We start from the raw sequence: 21,549 nt of genomic DNA, 5'->3' as shown, positions 1-21,549 counted from the left end.
CTTTGCTCTGGGCACCCTGTGCCAAGGAAATGTGTGTTTTACAGATTTCTCACCGTTTTGCTTTTCTCACGCTTCCAACACCTAACACCTACCCCCCGTGACTGCAGTCACACCCACACACTTGAATGTGGTCTCCAATTAAGGTCTTCAGGACTAGGGATGTCGATTGGGTTCTCCCCCTCTAACGGGGTATAGTTCGTTTGCTGAATCATTCTTATGTTAACAGTTTTCATCATGGCTGATTTTATGCAACTGATAGCTATGCCTAAGACAACTATAAGCACAATGAACATTAGTATGCTGTATTAGATTTTGGATCCAACTGGTAATACCAAGTCCAAACAAACCAAACCATTTTGAAAGCCAGCTGTCATTCATGCACTCTCGTAGCTCGCAGACATCTTCTGCTACTCTCTGTATCTTTTTTAGCTGGATGTTGAGGTCCTGTGTAACCTTAGGGATGTAAACACAGCAGTCAGTACTGGATGGTTCTAATAGCCACGAAGTCCACTTTGATGTATTAGCACCAAGTCTAGTGCCATGCTGTTCTGCGGAGCTAACGTTGAGGTGGCTTGCAATTGATTGTTGTGCAGATGCAGACTAGCGGCAGTAGCATTAGCTAAGTTCTCTACTTGATAAGACTAATCTGCTTAACCGTGTTTGCGTTCGTGTGGTGGCATATCCAAACGCCCAAAACCCTTCCAGTCCCCAGGCTAGGCGAGTGGCTGCCCCTGGGTCTTGCCATCCCTCTATGTTTCCTGGAGTTTCGGCAATCCAGCCCATAAAGAGGCGTACATATTGCCACCATTACAGGCCCAGATCAAAACAGCTGGAACATCACCAGACGCAACGTGGCAATCATTGCGAGGTCCAAAATCTGCACCGACTGCTTTGTCACCACTTGCATACGTTACCATCACCCAGACCCGCAGTCGCTGGGCAGCCCCGGGTGCAGCGAGGGTTTGGAGAGACTTTCCCTGCAAGTGGGAAATCCTACGGGGTGTATCCACCCATAGGTGAGGCATCCGAAGTCACTGTGAGTGGGTCCAGCCTTATATACTAAAAATCAGCAAGTCGGAATAGCCGGCACCTTTGTTTTGAGCAGGAAATACCTGGTTTCATTCTCCTGTTGGATTCCACCCAAAGCCTGGCCAGAGCTCGGTGTGGGGGAGAACCAAGGGAGTTTCTAACAAGGCCAAATATTTGGGTTCTCAGCCTTGAACAAGGCTGAGCAAGGAGAGCTGGACACATTCTCTCAGCACTTCATCCTCACCACTGATTATATTCTGCCCAAGCTGCACCTTTCACGAGTGAGGTTACATGCTTTGTTCATGACTACATGCTAAGTTAGCAACTTCAGCTCAGGGCCTGCTGTTGGCTTCAATACTTCAACACTTCAGCACTTTTTACATCGCCACAGGTGGTTTGTTTACACAGGCCCAACTACAAGACGGTTTACATGGACCCTTACAGGGTGAACACATCCATACCACAAAGGACAATATAGCAAGAGCTAACAGAGCAACCGCCACAAAATTAAGTATCAGAAGGGAATACACTGTGGTTGGTGTAGCTGAAGATGGGGGTCTGACTCGCTGGAGTATGAGGGGGTTGCCTATGCAGCAGGAAAATGAATTTCCACACCCCCAGTTTAGAGCACATGTGTGGTTTAGGCCTTGATTTCCATCTCACCTTCATGGGTCCAGTAATGACCTTTGAAAGTCCAGGGACCTTCCCCTGATTTGGTGTCTATTGTTTGCTCATTATACTGGCAACAGAATGACCTAAATCCACAAATTCATTTTCTTCCCATTCTTGGTTAACACTTAGGAAGCCGGAGCTTCCCTTGGAACCAAGGGAGAGGAGAACGGTCACTCAAAGCAATTTTTGCAATGATAGACAATATATCCTAAAAACATTAATAAGACAATGAACATTGACACTATACAAAAATAGAGATTTATGTAAGGATCTCCCATTGTGACTCAGGATATCTGTCTCCGGGGTGTGTGTGTGTGTGTGTGTTTACCTGCAAGAAAAAGGAAAGAAAAGCATCTCAGTTCGTTTTGAGGACCAGAAGTAGGTTATAATTAGAAAAATGGCATAATCCACCTCGGTTTAATTTCGTGCTCCTTTCCATGAGCATCTTTGGCTTTCCAGGTATATTTGTTTGTTGGGGTATCCAATACCAGTGATACTGCTGCCACTGTGGGGAGTTCAGCTAAGACAGGTTGTCCTGAAAAATGAGATGGATTTCTGGGGTGGTCAAGGCCATGTGGTGCTGGCATGATTGTTGGAGCTTTTGGACAGAATGCTGTGATCTTTGGGCGTGCATTTACCGACACGTTTAACTCCTCTTCTCCTTCCTGCAGAGGCCATAAATGTAAAGCCTTTTGAATGGTTTCTTTAGCTAACTCAAAATCAGCTTGTTGTTCATTTCCCTGTTAAAATTAGTATTTTTTCCTTGTCACCTTATACAAAGGGGTTAAAATTGGTCCCAAATGGGGAATATGTTGCCTCCAGAAACCGAATAACCCAATAAATCTTTGAGCTTCATTTTTATTTTGCGATACAGCAAAATCCAAAATTTTTTTGATGGGCTTTAGAAGTGTTAGGTGTTGGAAACGTGAGAAAAGCAAAACGGTGAGAAATCTGTAAAACACACATTTCCTTGGCACAGGGTGCCCAGAGCAAAGACAGGACGGGATGGAGGTCCAGCGATTTGTGCTTGTCGTGGCACCAAGGAGGGATGCGAAGCGGGGTGCAGGCCCCACGGTCCCATTCCTTCACTCATCTCAAGGACAGATTTATCTCCTGCTCTACCCTTTTCTCTCAGGGGATGATTTTTGCAGTAGCCTGCCGGCCTTGTTCCTCATCCTCCCTTTTTCTCACAAAACCCAGCTGCACCCCTCGCATTGAGCTGACCTTGTTCCTCATCCTCCATTTTGTCCCCAAAAAACCATCTGCACCCCTGGCACCGGGGAATTTACTGTGTTGTTACTCAAAAGATAACGGCTCGGCTACAGTCCCACCCACTCACCCGTGCCTACTGAGATAAGTAGTACCCCAAGTTTGTAGCTAACTGGAGGGACAATAATTCAACACCAAATCAGAGGGACAGATCGACGGGTTTGTGCTCTCACCCCCCCCAGCAGGGACGCCTTTTGGTAAGATTCCCTCGGCTACACCGAGTGTTTACCCGGGAACTGTGTGTGAGTGATTGCAATGGTCTGTCTTTTGTGTAGGGCTGTAGAGCCAACCTGCACTTTGTGCATTCATCGTAGGCAAGCTTAAAGAATCTGTAGATGTTGCATGAAAATAAACTGTTCTATTTTTGAATGTGACTGCTTCTCTTGAATGCAGCTGGACTTGCAGTGTACGGGGTGGTGTGTGTGTTTGGGTCAGACCTATAGTTAAGGCCCCAATTGTCACACTGGTTAAGGGATAAGCCCAGCTGCCCCTCGCCCCTCTAATCTCTGAGGACCAGCTAGAACGCAAGGGGATTCATCTCTTACCAAATTAATTCATCACCTTAAATGCAACAGTACTGCAGGTGAATGAAGGCTTGGCGGGTTTTCAGCAGGGAATGTCTCCATGGTGTGGGAGCTTCATGGGGCTGATGACAGGAGAAAAGGAGGAGAGGGAGAGTAGAAGAGTGGAGGACAGGACTTTCCAGCACTGCATGCCACGCTCAACCCTTCCAGAGCCTCCCGACCCAGTGGGAACAGGCATTTCCAGTGCCACAGCATGTACTGGGGACAGGCGTTCCCAGTGCTGCTGCTGGGGTGGTGGGATGGGCGTTCCCAGCTGTGCAGACGGGTGTGTTTCAGCACAGCCCGTCCTGGTCCTTGGCAGCGCGATGGGGACGAGCATCTCCAGCGCGGCCGCCTACACCGGGCAGGTGCTGCAGGGCACCGTGGGGACGGGTGGCCCCAGCAGGGCGCAGGGACAGGACTGGCGGTCCCGTTGCTGCGTGGTACGTGGGGATGGTGGCACCCCAGGTGGGGATGGCCCTTCTCGGTGGGGTGGACATTGACTGGGTGGGGTGGGATGGAGGTGGGTGCTGGGGCTGTGGCTGTGTTGGCATCAAAGGGCAACAAACCTGGTGCAGGGTCTGGAGCATAGGTCTTACGAGGAGTGGCTGAGGGAACTGGGGGGGTTTAGTCTGGAGAAGAGGAGGCTGATGGGAGACCTCCTGGCTCTCTGCAATTCACTGACAGGAGGGTGCAGAGAGGGGGGATGAGTCTCTTTAATCAAGTAGTAAGCGATAAGACAAGAGGTAATGGCCTCAAGTTGCGCCAGGGAAGGTTTAGACTAGATATTAGGAAGGATTTCTTTGCAGAAGGGGCTGCTGGGCGTTGGAATGGGCTGCCCAGGGCAGGGGGGGAGTCCCCGGGATCCCTGGGGGGGTTGAAGAGTCGGGCTGAGCCAGTGCTGAGGGATCTGGGGGAGTTGGGAACGGTCAGTGCGAGGTTAATGGTTGGACTGGATGATCTTCAAGGTCTTTTCCAACTTAGACGATTCTGTGATTCTGTGATTCTGTGATCAGGGTTGGCCTGATGCGGGATGCACTGGTGTGATGTGGGACGGGTTGGCATGGTGTGGGGTGGGTTAATGTGGTGTGGGATGGGGTGGTGTGATGTTGGGTTGGTTGGCATGATATGGGGTAGGCTGACCTTTTGTGGGGCAGGCTGATGTGATGTGGGCAGGGTGGTGTGGTGTGGGGCAGGTAGGTGTGATCGTGGGGCAGGTGGACATGGTGTGGGGCAGGTTGACATGATGTGGGGCAGGTAGGTGTGATAGTGGGGCAGGCAGACATGATGTGGGGCAGGTTGGCATCGCATAGGGCAGGTTGGTCTGCTGTGGGCCAGGTAGACATAGCGTGGGTCAGATGGACATGATGTGGGGCAGGTTGGCGTGACATGGGGCAGGTGGACATGATGTGAGGCAGGCTGGTCTGCTGTGGGGCACGATGGTGTGATGTGGGGCAGGCAGGTGTGATGTGGGGCAGCAGGGGGACACGATGCGGGGTCCAGCCGAGGGACAGCAGTCGCTCGGGGACGCCGGGCCCAGGCGCCCCCCGGCAGGCCCCGGGCCTTGGCGGGGCTAGGCCGCTCCCTGTTGCCATGGCGACAGCGCCCCGGTCCCTCCCTCCGCCCCCCCTCCCCGCGCACCCACCCAGCAAAATATTTTCGTCCCACCACGTGATAAAAACAGCTCCCCACACACGTGACGGAGGACAAGCGACGTCAATCAAACCCGCTTTTCTCCAATCATCAGCCGCTCCTTCAGGCGACGTCCCGCCTTCCGGAAGTCGACGCTCCAATCCGCGCCGGCTGCCGTGCCAACGGTTTGACAGAGGCCGCGGCGGGGGGGCGTTGATTGAAGTTCCTTTCAACCAGTAGCGTCTCCACGACGCACCGGCTCTCCCGCCTCGGTGGAGCGCGGACCAATGAGCGAGCGCAACGCGCCTTCCCTCCCGCCCCCCGCCGCCCGCCCCTCAGCATTGCGGTAATATGGCTCCGTAGCGAGCGGCCCGGGTCGGTGCTGCTACCGCCATTAACCCCCGGGTGCCCGGCGGCGGCGGGGGGGGAGCGGCCCGCGGGGCTCATGCGCAGGCGCTGCAGTCGTTGCCCGGCCGTTGCCCTGCTGTGAGGATGAGCTCGGCCGCCGGCCCCGCCGCCTTGCCCCCGGGCTCCGCCACCCGGGCCCTGCATGTGGAGCTGCCCTCGCAGCAGGTACGGCGCGTCCTCAGGGGAGGGGCGGCCCGGAGAGCGGCCTTCAGCTGGGAGGGAGGGGTGTGCGCCTTGGGGTGAAGGGGGGGTGCTCCATGAGGTGTGGGGTACCCCTCAGGTGTAAGGGGGGTGCTCCCTGAGGTGTGGGGAGTGTTCTGGGGTGAAGAGAGTATGGTCCCTGAGGTGTGGGGTGCCCCTCAGGTGTAAGGGGGGTGCTCCCTGAGGTGTGGGGTGCACTCAGGTGTAGGGGGGATGGTCTCTGAAGTGTGGGGTGGCCTGAAGTGAAGGAGGGGTGCTTCCTGAGCTGTGGAGTGCCCTAAGATGAAGAAGGAATGGTCCCTGAGGTGTGGGGTGCACTCAGGTGAAGGAGAGGTGCTTCCTGAGGTGTGGGGAGGGTCCTGGGGTGAAGAGGGGATGGTACCTGAGGTGTGGGGTGCCCTGAAGTGAAGGAGGGGTGCTCCCTGAGGTGTGGGGTGCCCCTCAGGTGTAGGGGGTTGGTCCCTGAGGTGTGGGGTGCCCCTCAGGTGTAGGGGGTTGGTCCCTGAGGTGTGGGGTGCCCCTCAGGTGTAGGGGTGGAGAGGTGCTTCCTGAGCTGTAAGGGGGGTTTCCCCAAGGTGTGAGGATGCCTGAGACATTGTCCCTGAGGCAAGGGGTTTTGAGCACACTTCTCCTGGGCTGGTAGGAAGATGAGAGTGTGAGGTCCCCTTTGCCTGTGCCCATCTCCTGGCAGTACCGGAGAGTCAAGGGGTTGGGGGTCCCTTTCCCAAGGGGTTGGGGGTCCCTTTCCCAAGGGGTTGGGGGTCCCTTTCCCAAGGGGTTGGGGGTCCCTTTCCCAAGGGGTTGGGGGTCCCTTTCCCCGAGAGGCTGCTGCTGTGCCCACAGCGGTGCTGGGTGCAAACTAAAGCTGGGAGTTGCAGCATAGATAATGCCCAGATAAATTGGCTTTAAGCTTGGGGAAGTGATGAGGCAGGAGCAGCTGGGGTGCCCTCTCCCCTCCTGCAGTGTCTCTTAACAGGGTGGAGGGTGAACGCAGATAAATCACACACTGTGTTCTGAAAAGCGGTGAAACGTTCCCTTCCCATCACATCCTTCCTTCAGCTAACTCTGTTTTTCCTGTTTGGTGATAGTTGGCTTTTGGATTACTGGGCAATTGTCCCACATTTTAATTTTGGAGAGCATTAGGAGCAAGGTTAAGTGAGGAAGTCTAGGCTCTGCGTGAGGGTTTAGCAATCCATATCAAACTAAGTCTGTGCCCTTTCCCCTCCTGCATGCAGTGACTTTTATTGTCCGGGAGCTTAAGCAGTAGTGGTGAGAGGGGAATAATTACTTCGCAAAGGCATGTTTTTCTTTAGGAATACTATGAGATGTGAGTCTGCACTTGGAAGTTTTGGTTCGTTGCCTCGGTGCAGCTGGCATTAAGAAGTAGACATACAATCTGAGCTACTTGAGCTATGTGTTACCAGGTGTGAGAATGAAGAGTTACTAGAGAGAAATCAATAGATGTCAACTTGAGATGAAGATATAACTGTGCCTTGGATAAACGTGATTTACCAGACGTCCACTGAGGGGCAACGGGAGGGAATGGAGACAGCTCTTGGCCATCAGAGCTGTGCAAGTATTGACCCTAATTTGGGAGCAAGCACTTTAAAATGTGGGCCTGTTCTGTGTTAAGGAACATAAACATGAGCACTGCTTGGGATGAACTTTACAGGGAGCAGTGGATCGTTCAGGAGCTCAGGTATGGCCTTCTCCCTGCTGAATTTTTGATTTTATTCTTTGCCAGGTTTGTGCAAGAATCAAGTGAATGCTGCAGGGAGAAGCCTTAGTTATTAGTCATTGGACTTCATTTGTGAAAGTGAGACCAAAACACAGTCTTTTTTTTTTTCTAGGAGCAGAAACTTTGTAGGAGTTCGTAGGAGCAGAAACTGAATCATCAATTATAGGATGTTCCAGACGAGTAAATATTTAGTTTAAACCATGTAGGATGCTTGTATGTGTGCTGAAGAGATGCTAATTGTAGCAAGTGTGAGTCTGTGACAAAGTCTGAAGTATTGTTTTGCTGTGTGCTCTGCAAATATAAAGACCGTGTGCTAAGGTATCTGTGTGCTGTGTCAGTGCTTGCAATCAAATCAAGGAGCTCTGAAACTACAGTTGGAGACACTGATAACAAATCATGCTCTTTCACTGTATTATCTGAGCTTAAAAGTCTGTTACTGAATTGCAAGATACCTTACCTTGAAGGGACTGATCACCCTGGAGATATTTTACTGCAGAATCACGAAAAAAGAATGCAAAAGTCATTCCTGGTCTATTGTACCACTCTGTAATGTAAAAATCTGGCTGATCCAAGTGTGGTGCTACATAACATAAGGTAATTGTTTGCTACCTGCCAGCACAGAAATCAACTCGGTGATTTGTTTTAGTAGGCAATTTTCTCTAGAACACCCAGTGCTGTATTTTATTCTCATCCTTACAGTCATAAGATGGTCTGAGTCATGGCTACAAATCTCTCTAAAGACCAAATTCTCAAATGTGCACTTAAGGTGAGTGCTTTTGATGACTGAAGTGACTTTTTAATGACTGAAGTGTTGCGGGTGTAATTTGGGTTTAGTCTAGACTTAATTGTGCTAGTGAAATTTGCTTGGATTAGAAAAAGATCCTGCTACTGACACATTTGCAGGAGTGAAAAGTCGTGTCTAAAACCTTTTGGGAGTGTGACCACACTTGTGTCGGCCTAACTTATTCTTTAACTTGTTCGTTGGTGACAGGATGACCTGGCCTAAGAATACCTTTTGCTGTTGTATTCTACGTTTTAAGTTGGGGAAATAGAGGATATGGCTGTAAAGAAATGCATCTGGTTAAGCATAAAATTCCAGTTTGTATCCCTAAGTAGTTCTGCCAGATGTAGTATTCTTTTGCCGGAAGAGTGAGTCTGCTGGAAATGAAAATGTGCTGTGAAATAATTACAGTTTAAAAGCAGAGATTCTCTAGCATTATCTCTTCCTAGTTGCAAGAAAGCCAGGAGTGTCGTGATAGCTTACTGATTTCTAAATGCTCAAACCAAACTTTTCAGTCCTGTCATTAAAAGCAGTTCAAAGCGATGGGGGAGCCAAACCTTTCAGACTCTTACATTCTAGATGGAAGGGTTTGCACAAAAAAAATTCAGTCTTAACTTAGAGAGCCAGTCACGCTGCAGTCAAATGATCTGTTGAATGTCACTGTGCTAATTGCTGACCAAAACAGATGTCCTGTGTGGTTGTCTAGAGATAGGAAAGCACAGCTTTGTGGACTCCAGAACCAGTGCCTCCTGCACTTCAAACTTCCCTGATGCTGAAATTGATATGCTTTTACTACAATTCCAACATGAGAGAGACTGAAGCTTTTAATGAACTGTGAGATAGTGTTTGAAGACCTGCAAACACTTTGCTGGGTAAAAAACTGTCTGATGGCCGGGCCCAGAGAGTTGTGGTGAGCGGAGTTAAATCCAGCTGGCGGCCGGTCAGGAGCGGTGTCCCCCAGGGCTGGGTGCTGGGGCTGCTCCTGGTTAACATCGTTATTGATGATCTGGACGAGGGGATCGAGGGCACCCTCAGTCAGTTTGCAGGTGACACCCGGTTGGGTGGGAGTGTTGGTCTGCTCGAGGGTGGGGAGGCTGCAGAGAGACCCGGCCAGGCTGGAGCCATGGGCTGAGCCCAACTGGGGGAGTTTCACTGAGGGCAAATGCCGGGGGCTGCCCTTGGGCCACAACAACCCCCAGCAGGGCTACAGGCCTGGGGAGGAGTGGCTGGAGAGCTGCCGGTCAGAGAGGGGCTGGGGGGGCTGAGAATGAGCCAGAGTGTGCCCAGGGGGCCAAGGAGGGCAACGGCGTCCTGGCTTGTGTCAGCACTGGCGTGGCCAGCAGGGCCAGGGAAGGGATCTGAGCCCTGGGCTCGGCACTGGGGAGGCCGCCCCTTGATTCCTGGGTTCAGTTTTGGGCCCCTCACCCCAAAAAGGCCATTGAATGACTCGAGCGTGGCCAGAGAAGGGCAACGGAGCTGGGGCAGGGTCTGGAGCACAGGTCTGCTGGGGAGCGGCTGGGGGAACTGGGGGGGTTCAGTCTGGAGCAGAGGAGGCTGAGGGGAGACCTCCTGGCCCTCTGCAACTCCCTGCCAGGAGGGGGCAGAGAGGGGGCATGAGTCTCTGGAGCCAAGGCCCCAGCGCCAGGCCCTGAGGGAATGGCCTCAAGCTGCCCAGGGCAGGGTCAGGCTGGCTCTGAGGAAGGATTTCTGTGCAGAAGGGGCTGTTGGGCGTTGGAATGGGCTGCCCAGGGAGGTGGTGGAGTCCCCATCCCTGGAGGGGTTGAAGAGTTGGGTTGGCTTAGCACTTAGGGATCTGGGGGAGTTGGGAAGTGTCAGTGTGAGGTCAATGGTTGGACTGGATGATCTTCAAAGTCTTTTCCAACCTAGACGATTCTGTGATTCTGTGAACTTTAACTTGAACTGCAGGTACTGTACAAACTTCTATGCTGATACACAGATTGTAGTGACTTGGGAGTTGTAAGGAAGAAAAAGAACCCATACTTTTTTTTTAAACAAATGATTTCTATTCAGTCTGTGGTTCAGGCATTCAGTCAGATCCATGTCCACAGACTGAATCATCTCTCTTGTCTAGATGGCTAACCAAGATGTGAATCAACTATAGGTATAATTGGTTTTGGGTGGAGCAGAGGAGGATCCCTCAGAAATAATGGCTACAACCATTTTAGAAAATGACAAAAATGTCCCCTACTGCTTCATTGTGATAAAAATAGATGACAGAAGAAAAGTGAACAAAACCCAACATAGATTCCAGCCTAGTAGCAGCTCATTCTCAGGTGGTTTGACCACACACCAACCCCAGGGAAAATGCTCGTCAGTGGGTGCATCTCTGCTACCAGTACTTGCCAGCTCTGAGCTAAAAAGTTTGGTCTCCTCATTTTGCTAATTTCCACTGGTCTGACTGATGATCAGTTGCAAGAAGCTTTCTTCTGAAGATCATCTGTGGCTTACTTCCAAATTATAGGGGGAAGACAAAATGTGATGTTTATACTGTACGTAAGGCAGGCCTATAATAGGACCACAGATCACCTCCATCTGTATATGCTTTTTTCCTCTGGAAACTGTTCAGCTTTTGGACCCATTGATACCTTGATGTAAGCAATCTTCTGGAGATAGCCTGAGTAATGGGGGGGGGGGGGGGGGGGGGAAGGTATTATGGATATAGGGGATACACAGAGTGAGGACTTCTCCATCAGAAGTTGTAGTTCCAGTTCAGTGTCAGTCAATCACGTTTCCATATGCCCTGGTGTGGTCATCTCCAGGGTGGTTTTCCAGGTGCTCAAAGATTCAGGATATATTGTGCGGGAAGGTAGATGTGAGGGAGTTAGATATGCTCTGGGGAACGTGGACGTGGTGGTAAGAAGGGAAGTGGTAAATCTGCTGCTGTCACAGCCATGATCAGTGTTAGTCCAAAGTCCAGGTGACCCCAACATCTTCTGTGTCTTTCAGTTCATAGACATCTCTTGTCAGATGGTGAAAGTTTCCGTGGAAAGGAACAGCAATGAGTTTTCAGCCACAGACGTCTGAAGTGTTTAGGGCAGAGCAGTTAGTGAAACTTCCCAAGGACACTCTGTAGCCTCCATTAATTTTCAGGTTGGGATTCATAAAGAACCGTTGGAGTTTGATGGATTTTTAGGAGCCTGAGAGCAACACTCAGCAAACATGGCTCTTGTGGCTTCCCCAGTAACTTAACTCTGGGAGCAGTTCAGCTCACATGGTGTGGGAAAGAGGCTTGAGATAAGGGCAAGGGACCTGAACTGGTTCCATAAGGAGCCATTTGAGGCTTCCTTGCACTCTGATTTTGGCAAACCGAGAGCATCCCATGTTCAGTACTGATACAGACTTGTCCGACTAGATGCACGTTGGTTTCATGAAATGCATGTTGGCATTTCCAGTAGCTGATTTAAGTGTCATGTGGCCAAAATGTGTTTTCTCCCATCCCACCACTGCTCAAACAATGGGTTATCCCTGTCCTAAACCTGTTTGGCAGGGAAGGGTCCTTTGTTTTGAATACTGAAGATGGAAAATCTCACTTAGGAACTGAAAAACTTCTTTCAGCCAAACAAAATTCTGGAGCAGACCCCTAAGTGGTAGGAAGAAAATCCCCCAAAATCTACTTTGACCATGAAACCATGCTGTAATATTTATCTTCCATGAACTGGCTGACTAATAAAGGGATTGAATTAAAAAACTGTGAATGCCCTTTTCAGGTTTATACTCTTATTGCATGATCCTTCCTGTAAAGAAATACGAAGTTGATGGCAAGATCTGAATATCTCACTGATGACCATAAAAGTGAAGATTCTATCTATTCTGGAAAGATTTCTTGTACAAGAAAGTTTACATTGAGCTACATTTAAAGAAATGTTCTAACTAAACTAAATGTTGAACTAATCTTTTGGGATTTTAGTAATTGCAGAAGCTTGATGTATGTGCTTCAGAAACTCGCATTGCTACTCTGTTTGAACCCAGGGTACAAAGGAGTGGAAATTATGAGTGAAGTGAACTTTTAAAGTGGAAGATTTTCTTTCTTTAGAAAGTGCTTCTGGAAAGATCTTCCCAGGAAAGAAAGAAAAAGTACTTTTGGGCTGTAAGTACTTCTGGATTCAAATAATAAATAAACCCATACTTTCAGCAGTTGGAAGTGACAATCCAGTACCTTGAGCGTGTGTTTAGATACTTGAGGTGATCCAAGTGAGGTGAAGCAACATGAGAAGATTATGGGTGAATTAGAACAAGGCAAAAATTTCATAGTTAACTGTATTTAAAGATGCATACCACTCGCACACAGCTTGAGTAACATGGCAGAAATGGGTGATTCAGAGTGCGCTGGCAAATAAGTTTGAGAGGTCTTGTATGTGAGACAAGTGAAGAAAGATATTGTACAGGCTTAGGGCTGCATGGGAGCTAGTTTTGCAACTAAAACAGTGTGAAAAGCATCTTTTTTTTTTTTTTTTGAAATAGTGTGATATGCCTATTGATATATATTCCACTGAGTAATGTGAAAACAAAGATTGACTCTTAAATATTTTACTTCCTCTTTCCTACTGAATATGCTGGGGGAAATCAGAATAGCAGATGGAAAGTGTCGTATTTGAATCTTGCTTTCACTTCTCCTTGATGTGCGCTGTTGTTAATGCTGAGTGGGGAGGGAAGTGCTGCTCCAGGAAAACACCATCATGTCTGTGTTGACCTGGTGATCTTACACAGTTGTATCTCTGTCCAGCTCTGTCACTGTCTAGGGTTTGTTGGAGTCAATTAGCAGGAAACAGTTGTTAAAGTTATTTTAAAATTGCAATTGTAGCCCAAAAGGCTGGCTGTTGATCTAGGTGCTAGATTTTTGCTATCTGCAGTGTACTACTATATATTTTTTTCCCCCCTAAAAAGTGCAAGTGTGTTTTGCAGAGGGAATAATCTATCAATAAGTGAGAGACAGTTCTGTCAGAAAAAGCTGTAGTAAATCAGTTTTATTCAGGAGGTTTGTGGGGGAATATTCTTAATTGAGTGAAGAAAAGGTATTGGTAGCTGGTAACTAGACTCATCCCTTATTTGTGGAGAGAGGCTTACTGGTTTGCCCTTGGTTTGTCATCCAATAACATGATAAACATTAATATGCTTCAGGTTATTAATCAGTGTATGCTGTTTGCTTGTGCAGCTTAATGCAGGCTTAAAACCAAGTGGTTGTTTAAGGTCAAAAGTGACTTTCCTTTGATTTTTGTTGATGCTTTTTTCTCTAAGGTCCTGTAAACTTTTTGGGTCATTCTGAGCATCATCTTATTTTCCATTGCTTAATTGGTACTCCCAGGTCATTCCCACAGCTAATATGGACTAATGCTCTCTTGCCCAGGGTGGTGTTAAGAGGCTTAAGGGACTACTCTGAACTGCTACAGCATGTTATTAATGAGGCGCAACTTGCACCCCAAAGTTCCCCTTTCTACCCCGTGGCATAGTTCCCATGTTGTGTCAAAGAAGCAGTTGTAGTGTTGGTCTTTCATCTTGCAAATGAGTAAATATTTATTTAGACAAACTCAGAGGAAAACATCAGTAAGGAAAGATGGTATTTCTAGTTGCTGCTTCTTAAAAGTCTTGGTTAAAGATGGAAAGACATTATATCTAGTTTATTGTTATTTGTATCTTATATAAACACCTAGCAGGAGGAGCTTGGTCTGGCCAGCGGTCAGGGCTTGTGAAATTTTTCTTAACCCGGGTTTAGAGCAATTTTTTTAGGGCGTGCTGACAGGTTTTATTCTTCAGAGTTGTGGTGTTTGCCAGCTTGCTTGGTCTGTCGCTCTTGATGTTGTAGTGACCATAACCAAACACAGCTGTTGAAACAATACACAGAAAGAACTTCATTTGCCTAAGTCTCTGCATGAGGTTATGATTCTGCTTTTGAACCCTTCCTGCTAATATTATATTTAAGTCAGTTCTGTGTTTTGAGTCTTGTTTTGTCACACCTAACCAGCTATCCTGTTTGTATCCTAAGACTGAATACCAGTGTCTTCTGTACCTGTCCCTACCTTATGTTTTAAAGAACAGGCTCTTTCCAGCCTTTCTGCAGAGATGAACACACATTTGGATGTGGAAAGAAGGATGAAGATGCAGAAAATTAGTGAAGAGTGTGAACATTGTGGACTTGCATTGAATATCAGTTTTGTTCTTGGTTGGCTCATTGGTTCTGAGCTCTAAAAAAGCAGTGTAGATTTTCTACATGTGATTATGGTGTACAAAGAGAAGATTTCTTGTGCCTACTGAACAGTTACCAGCTGTTTACATCATCCCAGTGTAAATTTAGTTACGTAGTGAGGAAGGAGTTTAGTGAGCTAGCTAGTGAAGAGAGGGAGGGCGCAAGGGAGGACAGACCAAAGGACATAGCTACCTTTTAAGAGTAATATATAGCCGTATTGGTTTTATTTTTTTCAGTAATTATGTAATTAGATATCTTAATTATTTTCTGATACTACTGTTGCTGTTTTAATTAGTATTAAAGGAGCAGGTTGTGCCATAGACTGACGTATTTTGTGAGATACAACATTGACTTCACACGATGCATTCTTTGATTCTGGGTTGGGCTAATGAAGGGCTCTTGCATTCAGGTATATGGAGAACAATTCTATTTCTGCATGGGCCATGTCAAATAGAGAGAAGTTTCTTATTCTTCTTCCTCTTTCACTTTCTCCCTGTATGAATTAGGGAAGACTCAATGCCTTTTGGTCAGCATCTTCCATCTGCTGACTGTCCTTGCTGAAACTCATTGCAGTACAGAAACAGGAGCAGTTGTGCTGGAGTATGGGTGATTAGAAACCTGTACTGAGCCTTAATGTGTTCATGTGAAAGCTTCATAGGTGTTTTCTGTCTAAAGTGAACCTTTCAAAAGCCTTTCAGATGGCCAGAAGAGTAAAGGAAAGAAAGCACCTTGATTTAAGGAACTGTAAACTAAAATCCACAATTGCATGTCTGAAAAATCCACAGTTGCATGTCTGAAAACTTTTGAGCCCATGTTGATGAAAGTAATTTTGACTTTTCTTCTCATTTAGTCTGGGTAAATCACACTGCACAGATTCAGTGTGTCTCATTCCTTGCATCAAATCTTCAGGAATGTGAGGGAAGAAGGTGTTGGGTATGTGTATGCTGCATCTTCACAGGAAAAAATCAAAGCGGTTAAATTCCTACTGTGCATCTTTGAACTGGGGTTGGCCTCAGGTATGATTCATACCGGGCGTAACTTTTGGAAGAGTGTTCCCAGAAAGTAGCTAAGCCTTAGAAAGGGAAATGAGTTACTGTTGAATCCCATGACTTGACATGAGGAAATTGAGATATGAAGAGTGTGCAATTATAAGGAGATCCACAAGCCATTCACTGAACTAATGATGGTTGTGTAGCTTTGAGGGCCTTGCTGTCTTCAAGTGCGTGCTGAAAGGACATTAAAATAGAATTCCAAAAATTCCTTATGGTGTGTCCTACAAAATTGCCTATCAGATGCTTCTCCTTTGCTTCTGAAATAGATCTGAAATCACGTGTGATTCTCTTGACTCTGAGCTGTCAAAAGCTGAACTGTGGAAAACTGTTTAATTACTAAACTTCTAAATAAATCTTCCTAGCCAGTGTGTAAATTGGAGTACCAGCATTTTCTTGTCCTTCCTCTGGTTTTAAGAAACAACGTATCTGAACTTCCCACTGTATATTCCTTTGCTATTAAAGGCTTCACATACTGCAGCAGACTTGACCCAAACCTTCTGTGAGGCTGTGAGGTACCTTTTTTTTCTTTTGTAGTGGAGTGTGTCAAATTGAAAAACAAGGCAGCTTGAAAACTTACATAAAATTGAATGAAATATGAAATCTTGTCTACCATTTGGCTTCCAGGCACTTGCATCACATGATTGCTACTTACTGTTCAAACAGGTACAGATAGGTGAATGCAAGTAGTAAAAATGTGAGGAAGTAGAAAATTGTAGTAACGAGGTGTAGGGCAGTGCTGTGATGATAAATAATGCTCATGTTTGCTAAATACAGTTCATATTTAGATTTTTTTTTTTGAGCTAGAACTTTTATGCTTTTTAAGAAAAAAACCCTCAACCAAACAAAAACTCAACCTGATTGCTGTGAGCTACTAAAGCACACTGTGTTTTTGTGGCTTAGTTATGACAAGTATTCAGAGACCCAAATAGCTGCCCTTGCAAGCTTAGTTCTGTTAAGTTCAAAGCAACTAGATTTGCTGTAGTAACATTTGTCTTGCTAACTAATCTTTGCACCCTGCTTTAATGCTAAAATAGTTGGAAGGATTTTGCTTAAATTGTTCCAGAGCTATTGTGGGTCATAAAGCAGGGAAGCTAGGAAACTCATGTGAAAGCCAGGTAAAGCTAGAATGTGTACCAGCTTGTACAGAGGTCAGAACTGATCCTGACCTGAAAAGGCTTTATGGAATATTCTCCCTTGAAACAATCAGGAGGAGGGCAGCAGTCTGAAAATCAGAGATGCTATCCAGAGATGAGGACTATGGCTTGGTGTTTGTGTTAGAAACCATCTGATATTGGTAGGATGCTCCAGCTAAGCAAGGAGAATTGGCGCTGGAATTGTAGCTGGTGTTGAAAGTCCTGTACGTTGTGTCTTCTGGAGAAAAAGTGATTCCTTTCCAGGCCTCTCTGAGAACCCTCAGTGGTGATTTGCTTTTGTCAACTTTAATTTCTGTAAATTTTGACTTTGCTTGTAGAAGATGATTTCCCGGCCTTCTTACACTGGTTTTTACCCTTGTATTTACACTTAAGGCAAAAGTAAGGTTGTTTTTTTAATTTCATTTTATCCCCCCCCCCTTGTTGAATCAGAAACACTCTCTTGAACCTGTATGATGCTTTGCATGGGTTATGTGGGATGTCACCAGCAGTGGGAGAGAGGGGGGGAAAAAAGCTTCTTTCCAATCCAGCCACCGATTTATAAAAATTTCTTCGAGGCCAATTGAACTTAACACATTTTCCAGAACGAAGTTTCAAATTTGTAAATTCTTTAAAAATTAAGACCTATTCCAACAGAATTTCTGAAACTTGCTCACGGGCATGGATGCAGTAGGCCCCCTGTCACTGTTTTATTAATATCTGAAAGAGTTTTCAGCCTAACCCTTCTTTCATGGGGGGGGAGGCTATTTGACAGTGTCTTGAATGGCTGTTACTGAAAGAAACTAAACTGCCTGCCTTGTTTAGCTTTAGATGCTCCTTTGACACCTTTGCAAATTGATTTAATGTGTCAAAGTGCTCGTGTTTCTGCTGGGCGCAAGAATTCATGAATAGTTTTGCTGAAAGAGCCAGTGCTAAAGAGAGCAGACCATGCAACTGGGAGGGAGGATGGGGGTGACAGATGTGGGATGAAAAGAAGACAGACCTTCCCAGCAGTGAGCCATTAGATCATCTAAGCTAATAATAAAATTATAGGCTTCATGTGATAAAAAGTAATCTTAGCCGTTGCCCATTTTAATGACTTGAGCTTCACAATTTATATTTGGAGCCTGAGCTAGGAAGTGTGGTAGACCAGTCACGAAGATAGAAAAATGGGCTTTGGATGTGTTCTCATCCAGCTTGGATATACTTATATTTTTATTTTTTTTTTCCCAGGGTCATCAGATTCTTGTAAGAGAATAATAAAGTGGTTAAGATGGAAGAGGATTCAGAACTCTGTGCTTATTTTTGCTACCCATTATGTGGCCTTGAACAAATAACTATGAAATTCCACAAATACTTCAGGCTGTTGTAGGTAGTCACTGTTCTTGTGGTTCCACGAACAGTCCAGACCTTACGTTAACAACAGTGCCCTTCTCTCTCTTGTTTTGACTTACTATCTTTTCTTCCCTCCCTCCCTCCCTCCCTCCCTCCCTCCCTCCCTCCCTCCCTCCCTCCCTCCCTCCCTCCCTCCCTCCCTCCCTCCCTCCCTCCCTCCCTCCCTCCCTCCCTCCCTCCCTCCCTCCCTCCCTCCCTCCCTCCCTCCCTCCCTCCCTCCCTCCCTCCCCTCAATCTCTGAAGTGATTTTTTTATTAATGGTACCAAATTGTTAGGCCAAAAAAAAACCTACCAGTGAATAACTTTGTCACTTCAGTTTCTCAGGCCTGGAGGGAAGCAAAGAATGGTGTCTGGATCAGTTTAAGCCATCAAAAAACTGCAGTGCTTAAAAAAAAAAACCCCCGTCTGTCTGCTCTGTCCTGCTTTTGTGGTAGGCACATCTGTGTAGCTGTAGTGAGCTGGACTGGAGGAATTTACTCAAGTTTCAAACTAACTTCTTTCTTTGCCAGCTTTACCTTGGTTAAATGCCCTGACCCTCACCATGAGACTGCACAAACGCACGAGAAAATGCGGTGTGGGATGGGAATGAGTGTCTAGATGCAGAAGGTGGTATTTTAGGCAGAGGTAGTGGAAAATTGTGGTATCTTAGTGTTGAGGTAACTAAAGCATGAAGGGACCAGGCAGTTTCAGTCCCTTAAACCTCAGAAGACTTGGTAGACTGTAGAGTTCTGGGATCATCTGATGAAAAAAAAGCAAAGTATTAACAAGGTTGTTGATCAAAATACTTTATTCTGTAGCAATCTGACTTGTTTATAGCCTGTGGTAAATCTGGAGAGTTTCCCAGAAAGTCATTGAATGGGAACACTAGATACATTAAACAACTGATAATGGTTCTTCAGAATGATGAAAACTGAGTGCTTTTCTTAAATGAGAAAAAAGACCCCTGACTTCTGAGAGAAGCTGGTCATTGCTGAGTGTGGATGGCCTCGCTGCACTCCAGCTCTATCAAGATGCTGCTCTTGAATTCTGGGAAGCCAGTTTTGTGGTTCTGCAGGCAGGAGGGATGAAACCTGATGGTAGGCTCTGCTCTTCTTCGTGATCTGTCTTTCTGTGTATCTTTGGGATATCTGTATGCTTATAACCTGTGACATCTTTACCTCCAGCAGTGTTTTTAAAATATAAGCTGCTACCCAGGATTTCTTCTAAGGCAGAATTAGTGGATCTCTTCTGGTTTGTGGTCATCTATCCTCAAGGTAGAGGGAAGCACTAATTTCTTCCATGTAGGTCAGCGTAGAGTTGCTATATAACAATTGCTTCTACTCAGTTGCAACTTAGACTAGCAATTAAATCAAATGATAACAAGGCCTAGGATGTAATTTCACTGCTCCATTGACTTTCTTGGGAATTGCAAAGGACTAGGACAACTGTGGTAATCAAAATAGCTTCTGTGTCACAAACCCCCTAGAATGAGCTGTTAAACCTGCTCTACTACTCTGCTAAGCAGTGATCCAGATATGCCATCATTCAGGCTGCCTGCACTGAATTGAGCTGTTGGAAAAGTTAAATATCCTTTTTAATGGTATCAGTTCTGCTTGTCAGAGCTTACCTAAATCAGTGCTCCGCTGAAAAATAATGTTTTTTGCAGTAGGATATCTCATTAAGATGCCTGGTCTAGTGTCTGAAATCTTCAGTACTGTGTTATTGATAGACTGTCAACTGTTTGAGGAGATAGTGGTGAAAATTATCCGTACTCATCTGCATATTTTGCTTATCTTTTTTTATGAAAGCAGGTCCTGCATGATCAGCTTGCAAACACAGCTGGCCATTTTTAAGTTAGGTGACTCATGAGGCTGCCGAAGCACTTATCATGGTTTTTTTTTTAGCACTTTGATTTTTAAACTGGGCTTTTTGGAACGGTTCTTCTACTTGCACAGCATCTCAACTGTGGGGATCCCTCCTTGTGATGAAGATTTCTTGATACTTTTATAGCAAGAGCAAATAGCTAAAATTTATTTCTCATGAGAAGTGATCGCTCTTTCCCACTTCATTTAAAAGAAAAAGGAAATGAAAGAACTCGGGATTATTTGCAGCTACTGTATTCGGTGTAATGGGTCACTTCTCTGTGAAGAGTTGATTTTGCAGTTTGAAATGCTCTGGTGACTCATTGTGAACCGCTTTTCACGTTGCTTATAGAAGTGCCAGGCGGTACGTAGCTCCACACATACTTTAAGCCAACAGTTTCACTTCAGCGGCCCCGTCCGCCTTTGGCTGCTTGTTGCTGCTCTGTCCCTCTTTCATCCACTCAGCTGCTTTTACAGCCACATTGTGAACCATATTGAGGAACTGATCTGGTGAAACTAACCCAGGGAAAGGCAGAGGTGGTTAGTTTTCATCCAGATCGCTTCCCTCGTGCGATTCACTGAGCAGCTGCACAAGTGCTTATTTATGGTGGTAGGAATGAGGAGGGCGATGCAGCCTGTGAGTAAGCAGCGGGGCTGGCAGCGGAGTGGTTTGGCTGATGGCACCGATAGCTGAGCTGCAACACAGTGCAGTTGCTGTGTATTCTAATCTCTTGAGGAAAAAATGATGTGAAACACATAGGTGGTAACACTTAATAGAGATTTGAAAATTCCCTTGCATTAATACTTATTGTCACAGAACAGCTGCAAGCCCTTGAAGGATTTTACAGCCTCTTTCGGTTGTCTTCTGGATATGTCTTTGTAGCTGATGGTCTCCTGGCTAAAGCTAATTATCTTTGGTCAGGAGAGGTTAATTAACTCTGAGTGCTGCCTCTGTAGAGTTCTGAGAAAATCTGAATAATGCAATATAATATCTGCCACGGTGTAGTGAGCAAACTGGAAGGTGGCTTATTTTCAGGATCCAAGTCCCTCTGTCATCATGACGTCATACTAAAGAATGTGAACAAGAAAATTGTCCATATAATTGGAAACTTGTTCCCTATCAGCTAGGCTAAATGGACAAGTAATGGGACAGAAGGGAGGAGGAGAGTGATGACTAAGTTGGAGATTTAAATAGGCATTCATTACCTGTTGCATGTTGAGTCCTCAACTGTGTTGTGGTCTAACAGCCCCACATTTAATGTTCCTCTTCCAACTGGTTTGGGAGAAATGAGACTTTAAACTCCAGGATAAATTCCAGACTTTGAAGGGTGCAAAGAAGTCACAAACCATGGAGATAAGGACTTCATTCTCTCCCTTCCGTCCAGAAGGGCAGGTGTAGGTTATGACACACTCCAGCTTTTTCCAAACCTCGCTGCATGTACTGAAAGACAAGAAACCTGTTTGGCTTTGCTTGAGGGCTACTTCATTGTAACGTGCTACTTAAACCAGTCACACAATTAGTTTGCAATCTTAAAAGGACCTGGAGAAAGTTGCCTCCTTTGTTAGATGCTATGTGGGCTATTCTTCTTAGGTTGTAAGGGAGTTTTGTTGTTTTTTTTTTTTTTTTTTAAAAAAA

At 46.2% G+C, this 21,549-nt stretch overlaps 1 protein-coding gene across 2 annotated transcripts in view; it reads left to right on the top strand.

The window, feature by feature from the left end:
- The first annotated feature begins 3,859 nt into the window (after nucleotides 1–3,859).
- UVRAG (UV radiation resistance associated) overlaps nucleotides 3,860–21,549 on the top strand; it is a 97,768-nt gene continuing 80,078 nt past the window's right edge. Inside the window, exon 1 of one of the 2 annotated variants that reach the window (XM_074918746.1) lies at nucleotides 3,860–3,976. In XM_074918746.1, coding sequence (XP_074774847.1) covers nucleotides 3,860–3,976 — 117 coding nt within the window. Of the gene's footprint in view, nucleotides 3,977–5,521; nucleotides 5,739–21,549 lie in introns of those variants that run through there. The other variant, XM_074918749.1, reaches the window with a different exon arrangement.

Source organism: Athene noctua, chromosome 1 (genome assembly GCF_965140245.1).
Source record: "Athene noctua chromosome 1, bAthNoc1.hap1.1, whole genome shotgun sequence".
Taxonomy (NCBI): domain Eukaryota; kingdom Metazoa; phylum Chordata; class Aves; order Strigiformes; family Strigidae; genus Athene; species Athene noctua.
This window is presented reverse-complemented; position numbering and strand designations above follow the sequence as displayed.